At 39.3% G+C, this 10502-nt stretch overlaps 2 protein-coding genes across 2 annotated transcripts; both read left to right on the top strand.

Annotated features, from left to right (window-relative positions):
- The first annotated feature begins 961 nt into the window (after window positions 1–961).
- Window positions 962–2470, top strand: LOC114286783 (peroxidase 5-like). Its single transcript, XM_028229996.2, has 2 exons — window positions 962–1357; window positions 1545–2470. Exons 1-2 carry the CDS (start codon window positions 1115–1117, stop codon window positions 2319–2321), a joined length of 1020 nt encoding a protein of 339 aa, XP_028085797.2. The 5' UTR covers window positions 962–1114; the 3' UTR covers window positions 2322–2470.
- A 6783-nt stretch (window positions 2471–9253) lies between these two features.
- On the top strand, window positions 9254–10221 carry LOC114286793 (uncharacterized). The gene is made up of 3 exons (XM_082897225.1): window positions 9254–9541; window positions 9654–9800; window positions 9898–10221. Exons 1-3 carry the CDS (start codon window positions 9254–9256, stop codon window positions 10219–10221), a joined length of 759 nt encoding a protein of 252 aa, XP_082753351.1.
- The last annotated feature ends 281 nt before the right edge of the window (window positions 10222–10502 follow it).

The raw sequence follows: 10502 nt of genomic DNA, 5'->3' as shown, positions 1-10502 counted from the left end.
ATTTATAAGAAAAATAATATATAAGTCTATTTTTTAAATTTGTTTTATAAATCTAATGATGTGTAAGTAATATGATTAGTTAATGATTAGATAAGATATGAGAAAGCGATATTTTTAATATTTTAATTGATTGTTATATCAATATACTTGAAAATTAAATATAATTTTTGATCTTGAATAACCACATTCGATCCATATATATAGAGTTATCTCATCATCTCATAGCTGTCGAAATAGAATACAATATTAAAAAGCAAGGAAAGAATCCACTTCAATTCAATATAGATGGTGGCATGGGGGCACACAATTAACGACATGACTTTGATCTTGCAAAAGCTAAATCCATGGCTGCCGACGGCCGGCCCGCCTCACTAAACCACATATTTTTTAAACCGATATAATTCATGTTCAAAATTAGAAAGTGTCTCCCCTCCCAAAAGAAAAACAATTCTTATTTTTTTTTATTCGAAGCTGACTTTTTTTTAGAAAAGTCATAATGAAACAATAAATTAAAAAAAAAAAATCATATAAATATGTAAAAAGAGGAAACTCTCAAAACATCATGTGATATTATTTATATGATTATATTTTTCTTTCTCAACTACTTAATAAATATCAGTTATAATTCTTACATATAAATTTTTTTATTAAGTGATTGGTTTAGAGTACCATGTAAATAATGTCATATGATATTTCAAAACTATTTAGTAATTACCCAAAAAATAAGAGTTTATATAGAAAGAAATTAATTAATACATAAACAATTCACTTAATGAAGGGTGGTAGAAGTGTTCAAAGACAGACAACCTCAAGAAAACTTCAACATTGCGTTGTGCAATGAAATACAGCTAATAAATACTACACACGTTTTGGTTTCAAAAGTAAAACCAACTCCACCCTTCACATTACAAGAAGCATTTAAGAATTATTAAGTGATCAATCATCTTTCTCCTCCACCCACTTAGCTATCTATATATATGCTTCCTATATCGCCTTCTCTATCCACCTCAACTATTTATCTCCATATCTGGCAATTACTACTAGTAGCTGTCTCCTTCAGCTTTGTACAACATACTTGTCAGCTCTTCTTCAATCGGCCTCTCTCGTTCTAAATATGGATCCAAATTGCTCTAGGTTCCCAGTCCTTGGACTAGTGATCTCTTCCTGTTTGATTTTCTCATTTTCTATCTCTGCTATGGCTTCACCAGTAGTGGTACCACTCAAACTGGGATTCTACCAAACAACTTGTCCATCTGCTGAGGCAATTGTTAGAAAAGCTGTGAGCAAAGCCATTTCCAAGAATCCAGGCATTGCTGCAGGCCTCATTAGGATGCATTTCCATGACTGCTTTGTCAGGGTATGCGCCTATCCTATACCCTTTCCTAAATTAATATATGTTATTGTAGTTTCATTCTCATAAAATAATTTATTGTTTATCTATATTATTATATAAAAAACACAACTCAAAAGATAGTTCGAATTGAAAACACCGTTACTTTCGCACCCACCGTTAGTTAATGTTACTAAATGTTTTTACTTTTCAGGGTTGCGATGGTTCTGTGCTACTCGATTCAACACCAGGAAAACCGGCTGAGAAAGAACATCCAGCCAATAACCCAAGCTTACGAGGGTTCAAGGTGATTGATGAAGCCAAGGCCCAAATTGAAGCCATATGCCCTAAAACTGTCTCATGCGCGGACATTGTTGCCTTCGCTGCTCGCGACAGTGCCTTCATGGTTGGAGGGATAAACTATGCCGTGCCAGCAGGACGTCGTGATGGACGTGTGTCTTTGAGTGATGATATTCCACAAAATCTACCGGCTCCCTTCTTCAACGCCACACAGCTGGAGGATAACTTTGCCAGAAAAGGATTGTCACGTGACGAGATGGTGACACTCTCTGGTGCTCACTCCATTGGTGTGTCTCATTGCTCTTCCTTCTCCACCCGCCTTTACTCCTTCAATGCCACTCACCCACAAGATCCTTCCATGGATCCAAACTACGCAGCATTCTTGAAAACAAAGTGCCCACCAAGCACCGCCGGTGCTGCCATCAATCCAACAGTTGCTCTTGATGTTCTAACGCCAAATCGTTTGGACAACAAGTACTACAAAGTATTGAAGAAGCACCGTGGGGTACTGACTTCAGACCAGACATTACTAGGCAGCCCTTCAACGGCTAAGGCAGTGATAGACAATGCTAAATATGGTTCCAAGTGGGAGGCCAAGTTTGCTTCTGCTATGGTGCGTATGGGTTACATTGACGTCCTCACTGGCAAACATGGTGAGATTAGGAAGAATTGCCACATTGTGAATAATTAATTGATTAAGCTTCCAAGTGTTTGAAAATATTGTATTCTTCATTATTTTATTTTATTTATTTATTTGTTGTGTCAATTGATAATTTAAGTGTAAATTAATTCCTGTCTAAAAAAAAAAAGTGTAATTCAATCATCCTTTTGATTAATGTTGATGATTTTTTGTATTCTTTCTTATAATGAAGAGACTATGTTTCCTCACAATTAGTATTTGACTACTTTCCAAGCCCTGCAATATTTACAATTATAGTAATTTTTTTTTTTTTGATCGGCAAAGAAAAATTTCATTAAAAACATGAAATTTACAGGTTCAAGGAAATAAAACGCACTGAGAGAGATTCGAAGAGTAAAAATTCACTCTCCTACTACTGCTACTCGCGTTCTTACAACCAACCCCTAGCCTCACGATTTTAAATTTGAAAAAACAACAAACAAAATAAATTAAAAAACCACAATCATGAGCCCCCACCTAAAACACAGCTACACACCCCAAACCACACTCTGACTCAAGCACTATTACACACTTGAGCCCCACGCCTGACCCACCCACCCTGCACCAATGACAGACACTCAACCTCCAAACTGTCGGACCCTCAGGCTCCAATGCCGCCGAGCACCCTGCACCACCCGTGACCGAAACTACTCTTGCTTCACCATCGAGAACCACCCGGGACCGAAACAACTCTGCTTCACCGCTGAACAACGACAGCCTCTACTTGCTTCACTCTCCTCTACTTCAGTTGCTGCAGCCTCCTCCTTTGGATCTCCTCCGTGACCCAAACAAACTCCTTCGATTGAAACCTCACCAAACAACGCTGGGCAGTCCCCTCTTTGTTTAACCAGCGCCAATCTCCTCAAAACCGAACACGGACACCGACCACCATAGAAAAGAACGAAAATCACCCCTCAAACTCCCACTCGCACAGGAGCGCTCGAATGGAGATCCTAAACAGCTCTAAATCCTCCACCCCTCAAACTCCTGCTCGCAAAGAAGTGCCCGAATGAAGTTCCTGAACCAACCCACCTCTGTTCAACGCTCCCAACCTAAACCAAGACCCACTGCTGAAGCTGAAACACCATGGCTGAAGCACCACTACCACCGATCCTTTCCAACCGAGAGAAAAACCCACCAAAATCACCCATCAAAGCTATCTTGGGCACCAAAGGAGGAGGCTACACAAAAACGAAATAACCAAAACAACAACCTAAGCAAATCTAGAGATTAGATCTGAAAAGGATAAAGAGAAAACTAAAGGGGCTCAAGTTTATTAGGAGAAAACCCAAGAACACAAGAAGAAAAAAGATAGGCTAGCCGACCGCCATGACCAAAGGCGGCGGCCGGCCGGCCAGCGGTGAGGCCCCGAGGTGGAGGTTTTTAGAAAGAGTTTTTTGAGAGAGTTTTTTAGAGAGAGTTATGTCAATTTTATAAGTCTATTTGTTTATTTACAATTATAGTAATTATTAGACACTTCCGAAGCACCATGTTTGTCTATAAAAAAAGAAAAAAAATACAAGCTAAATCATCCAAGGCCGTAGCTCAATCGAAGTTTGAAACCACTCAGTAGTCATCATAACTTCTAAATAGGTAGACAGTACAGAATGTTGAACATAATTTAAAAGGGCAAATTATACTCATCCCTTTAAAAGTTTAAAGAAAATGTAGCAAATTCTATTTTTTTAGCATAATTGTATTGAGTGTTTTTAAATTTTAATTTATATAACACTTTATCTATTTTTTATCAATAATTTATTAATCAAATAGATAAAAAAAAAGGTTTTATCATATCTTTTATTTTGAAATATATATATATATATATATATATTTATTTTTACACCATCAATATTAATTTTGATTTATTTAATCTTATCGAAAAGAAATTTAGAATAATTATATCAAAATTATGAAAAAAGAAATTCACCTTCTTTTTTTTATTGGCAAAATAAAACCTTTTTTGATGAACAAAGAATTCATTATATCAAGAAAGGAAAAAAAAAAAATGGGTGCAAAAAGTATCATAGCGAGACATACCAATCCTAACTAGGTTGGCACCATTATGTCCACCCAATTCCTTGCTAGCACACCATCAAAAGTTGGTGAACTACCAACCAAAGTCAAGAAAAAACAACAATTGACGTATCAAAACATCACCAAAATAGGAAAAAAAGGAAGATTGTACGAATGGAGAAAGGAGGATGGATTCCGGTATTGAATCAGAGAGGAAGTAAAGGAGGATGGAGAAAGGAAGCTAATGCAAGATTATTCATGATCTTTGTTGATGATCTAACTAGATCTATGTACTTGAAGATGATGGGGGAAATATTCAAGAAGTTTAGAGTGGTGAAGGATGTCTACATTCCTCTGAAGAGAAGGAGAGTGAGGAACACTAGGTTTGCTTTTGTCCGGTATGATTGTGAAGTGGCAGTAGAAATAGCAGTGCAGAAGGCCAATGGGATATGGGTGGAGGATAAGCAACTGGTAGTGAAGCACGCAGACTATGGTAAGAAAGATATGGAAGTCAAAACCCGATATCCTCCTCAAACAAAAGGTTTTCCACATGGTGAAAGGGGCGAATGCAGTGTGTGGAAGCCAGCAGCAGGTGTTTGTACGTATGCAGAGGTCATCAAGAATAGTCATGGTATGGAAAGTGGAATTATGTCTGTCCAGACAGAGGAAGTCGGAAACGGGTGGGTATATAAAAATGTGGTAGTTCGTCTTAAAGTTGAATGTGCCAATGTTAAGATTAAATATGAATTACAGCAGAAGGGCATGGAGAATGTGCTAGTGAGGGATGAAGGAGGTAGGGATGTGTTGTTAACATTCGAATCTAAGGAGTATAGGGAAGATAGTTTGGGAATTGTGAAGGAATGGTTAGGGGATTGGCGCTAGGAAATTGTGATGTGGAATCCTGATTTTCACAGTGGAGGTGAACGTAAGGTGTGGGCCTGCTGCTTTGAGATCCCATTGAGTTTATGGAATAGAACAACTTTAAATAGAATTGGGAATTTATGGGGGGAGGTTATTTGTATTGAAGGTGATATATGCAACCCAGAATTGTTTGAATATGCAAGGATTCAAATTTTAACAAAGTGTATGGAGCCTATTAATAAAGTAATCAACCTGGAGTGCAAAGGTTATTCCTATACTGTGAGAGTGTGGGAACATTTATCTGGGTTGCCAACGAGATTGGTCGGGATGAGTGATTGCTCTATGGAACATGGTGGGGAAGGAGTTTGCAGCTCAAATAATGGTGAGAAGGTGGGTGTAGAAGTAATGGCGACTGATGTGGCTGTAGAAGATGATGATCGGGATGGTGAGTCAGCTAGGGAGCTTGACCAATCTAAGAAGGTGTGTATTGGGGATGGGCCAGGAAGAGTGAGGTGTAGCGATGATGTGAAGATGGAGTTACCAAGGCAGTCTGAAATTGTGGAACCGGAGTCTACTGGTAATGAGCTCGAGGGCATAGTAAATAGCATCATGAAAGTAGCTGGGAGCATAGGCAACGGTTGTGAGGTGGTAGGTCAGAAAAGTAAGGAGCAGGTTGTCACGCAAGGTGCTGTCAAAAGCTTGAGTAGATCTACTATACTTAAACAGGGGGTCTATCTAGAGGTGATGCTGGGTCGGAGTAATGAGGTGGGTCTATGTAATGGGCTTGTGGATATGAGGGCAGGGGGGGGAGATGCAAACCCAAGGTTTCAAGGCTGGTTTTCAAAGTGGGTTTCAGGTTGTAAAAAGCCCTTTAATAATATGTTCAGACTTATCTGAAACACAATGTAACGAATTAAGCTCAAGGAAAAAACTCCAGAAGAATAGAAGGAGGAAGAGAGTAGTTACAAAATCCAGTGGAAAGAAGATCATACAGATGAAACAGGGGTATCTTAAGCTTCCAAAAAGTTATAATCATAAAGGAGCATCCTCTAGTAAATTGGGTCTGAAAGGAGCTTTATGGAGAGCAGCAGCTGCGGCAGCATCAGGTTCAGATTCAACTGCTAGTGGAGTAGCTAGAAGCAAATCATTGCTTAAAGAGGCTCAGGGAACTATTCAGATGGGAAAGCTGCTGGGTATAAACTATAAAGGTAAAGAAGAGGAAGTGTTGACCAAAATTATGGCCCTTGAGGCAAAGGATAGAGCATGAAGGGGAGGGGATGTAGTTCCTACGGATTAATATAGATCTTGGGGGGTCAGAGTTCAGTGTAAATGGTTATGATGAAGCTACTAACATGGAATGTCAGAGGTTTGGGGAGAAAGGAAAAAAAGAGTAAAATTAAGAGAATGTTGAAAGATAGAGGTGTTGATATTGTTCTTTTTCAAGAGACAAAGAAGGACTCCATGTCAGAAAAGGAGATGAAAGAGATTTGGGCTAGGGATAGAATGGAATATATGACTGTGGATGCTGAGGGCTCTGCTGGTGGCCTATTATGCATTTGGGATCCAGGAGTTTTTCAGATGTCAAGTTGCTGCTGTAATAGAAGGTTTGTACTTCTCTCTGGGTCCTTATTCTTCTCCTTTGATTGTGTCTTGATCAATGTGTATGCACCAAATGAAGTGGGTCAAAGAGATAAACTGTGGGAGTGTCTTCTAAAGTTAAGGGAGGAGTATTCTAAGCCCTGGTATATAGAGGGGGACTTTAATGAAATTAGAAAGATTGGAGAGAGGAAAGGCTGCTCTAGGAGAGATAAGGGGATGAAGGAGTTGAATGACTTTGTTGATAGAAGTGAGCTGAATGATTTGCCTTTATTAGGCAGAAGGTTTACATGGTGTAATGCTAGGGAAGGGGAGAAATGGAGTAGTTTTGATAGGGTTTTGGTGGATCCAAAATGGGTGGAAACATTTAATTTGAAGTTGTGGGGGCTTCCTAGAGTAATGTCTGATCATAGTCCTTTACTGCTAATGGAAGATGAGAGAGATTGGGGCCCTAGGTCATTTAGGTTTGTTAATGCTTGGATGTTACACCCAAAGTTCTTACCTTTTGTGGAAAAATGGTGGAGGGAGCATCAGGTGGAAGGGTGGGCTGGGTTTAGGTTATTCCAGAAACTGAAAGAGTTGAAATTAGCACTCAAACAGTGGAATAGTGAAGTGTTCGGCAAAGTAAATACTAAGTTGAAGAAGGTAGAGGATGAGCTTCATATGATTGATTTGTTAGCAGAGGAAAGAGAGCTTGAAGAGGCAGAAAAAAATAGAAGAAGAGAGGCTAAAGTTGAAGCTGGCTATTTAACAAGAATGGTGGAAAGGTTGTGGTTCCAAAAATCGAGGCTTAACTGGAATTTTTTATGGTGATAAAAACACAAGATATTTTCATGTGTTAGTGAAGTATAGGAAGGGGAGAAATGAAATTAATACTCTAACTGTTGGTGATGTGGTGGTTGATGATCCATGTAGAGTTAAGCTTGAGGTCCTAGCTTATTTTCGGAAGCAGTATTCTGAGGATTGACAGCATAGGCCTGTATTGGTAGGTCCATTTAAGTCAGTGAGGGATAGTCCTTGTTTTGATATGTTGGAGGCAGAGTTTACTGAGGCAGAGGTATGGGCAACTATCAAGGGCTGTGATAGGACTAGGGCTCCAGGTCCAGATGGTTTTAACTTGGCTTGCATTCAGAAAGTGTGGAAGGTAATGAAGTCTGATGTGCTGAATTATTTGTTCGATTTCCATAAGAACTGTAAGTTGGTCAAATGAATCAATAGCTTTTTCATTACTTTGGTACCTAAAAAGGAGAATCCAGTGGGGTTGGCTGATTATAGACCTATCAGTTTGGTTGGGTCGATATATAAAATTCTTTCTAAGGTTCTGTCCTCAAGGCTGAAGGCAGTGATTCCTCAGATCGTAAGTGAAAACCAATCAGCTTTTATGGGAAGCAGGAATATTCTGGATGGTGTTTTGGTGGCCAATGAGGTTGTTGACAGTTGGAAGAAGTCTAGAAAGAAAGGAGTGATTATTAAGTTAGATTTTCAGAATGCTTATGACTCACTGAATTGGGATTTCTTGCTCTCCATGTTAGTTAATTTTGGGTTTGGGAGAAAATGGGTGGAATGGATTAAGGTATGTATTACCTCAGCTAGGCTATCTGTGCTTGTTAATGGCTTTCCTACTAAGGAGTTCAGTGCACAGAGAGGGCTAAGACAAGGGGATTCCTTGTCCCCATTTCTATTCATCATAGCTGCAGAGTGTTTAAGCATTTTGTTGAATAGAGCTTTGGATTTGGGGATGATAAAGGGGGTGAAGATTGGCTCTGATGGGTTAGTTTCTTACTCATCTCCAGTTCGCAGATGATTCTTTGTTATTGTGTGAAGCTGATATAATGGAGATAAAGAATGTGAAGAAGATTCTGAGGTGCTTTGAGTTGATATCAAGTTTGAAGATAAATTACCATAAAAGTGTAATTAGTGGTGTGGGTATTCCAGAAGAGGAAATGGCTGAGTATGCATCAGTGTTGAACTGTGAAGTTAAATGTTTGCTGTTTAAGTACCTTGGTTTATCGCTGGGGGCTAACCTAAGTAGGAAAGCAACTTGGCGGCCTATACTAGACAAATTCATAAGTAAACTAGCTGGTTGGAAAAGGAAACTGCTGTTGTTTGCTGGGAGACTTGTTTTAATCAAATCTGTTCTTTCCTCGCTGCATTTGTATTACATGTCATTGTTTAAGTTGCCTCAGGGGATTGCCAGAGAGTTGGACAAGCTTCAAGCTTCTTTTCTGTGGGGTGGATCTGAATTGAAGAGGAGGGTTCATTTAGTAAAATGAAAGGAAGTGGCGAAGCCTGTAGACCAAGGGGGCTTGGGGGTTAGGAGAGTGAAGGAAGTTAATAATTGCCTTATGTTGAAATGGTGGTGGTGGTTTGGTGTGGAAAATAAAGCATTGTGGAGGAGAGTATTGGGCAGTAAATATAGGATTGATGAGGGGAATTGGAGCCCTCAAGTAACCTCTAATGTGAGATGTTCTAAAATGTGGAAGGATATACTACTACAGTCTAAACAGAGTAGTAACCTGGTGGGTATTTTTCTGGACAATTGTAAGGTGAAAGTGGGCAATGGTCATAGAATCAAGTTTTGGACGGATAAGTGGTGTGAAAACTTGTGCCTTAAAGATGCATTTCCACTGTTGTACAGGGTAGTAGTTGATAAGAGAGTGTCATTATCTGCTATGATGGTCAGGAAAGAGGAAGCTGGTGAATGGGTATTTCAGTTTCGAAGGGCTCTGTTTGACTGGGAAAGAGTGGAATTAATCAGATTGGTGAGTCAGATTGAGGCAGGTCCTGTTGTTAGGTGTTACTCAGAAGATGCTCTTGTTTGGAAAGCCTTGGAATTTAGAAGGTATTCAGTTTAATCTATGTATAAATTCTTAGTTGAGTGTTCCAGTAATTGCAGCCCAGTTAGCAAAAGGATTTGGGTTAAACATGTCCCACCCAGAGTTCAATTTTTTGGATGGCTCGCTTGGAAAGGAAAACAAAAGACGGCTGAGTTTCTGCACAGGATTGGTGTTCTGCTTGCTGGTGCATCTGTAGTATGTTGTCTATGCAAATCTGGAGCTGAGTCTCTTATCCACGTGCTTCTATTATGTCTAGTGGCTTGGAGAGTGTGGTATGAAAGCTTAGATGGTGGAATGTTCAAGGAGCATTGCCAGCCTCAGTAGAGGACATTCTTGAATGGTGGTCAGGGGTGGGTCTCACCAAAAAGGAAAGGATGATGTGGAATGCCATTCCTTTACTTGTGATGTGGTCCTTATGGAAACATCATAATGAATGCTTATTTCGGGAGGTTGTCCCAAGTGTGGATGGGATTACGGATCTGATTAAGTTAAAAATGGCTGTGTGGTTCAAGGAAGTATTTAAGGAACATATGTTTTCAGTTCATGATTTCGTATTTAATCTAGAACGCATCAGATTCAGTTTGGGAGGTGGCTACAGTGAGTGAAGTTTATGAGGAGGCCTATTTTTCTAAGCAGTCCTTCTGCAGGCTTTGTCTGAATCTATGCAGTATGTTTTCTGCTGTGTGTGTTGAAGCTTTGCCTCTGTTTCTGCAGTTACAATGTGTTTGATATTAGTTCTGCAGTTTAGTTTCTAAGTTCTAGTGTTGGTTGGGTTGATGAAAGTTTGCTTTGTGCTCTACTTACTCTATAGGCACTTTAAAGTTGAATTCAGATATAGTAACCAATGTTACATATTAATCTGTAGAAAAATTCCTCTGCTGTTTAG

Source organism: Camellia sinensis, chromosome 12 (assembly GCF_055761805.1).
Source record: "Camellia sinensis isolate YWXY chromosome 12, ASM5576180v1, whole genome shotgun sequence".
Taxonomy (NCBI): domain Eukaryota; kingdom Viridiplantae; phylum Streptophyta; class Magnoliopsida; order Ericales; family Theaceae; genus Camellia; species Camellia sinensis.
This window is presented reverse-complemented; position numbering and strand designations above follow the sequence as displayed.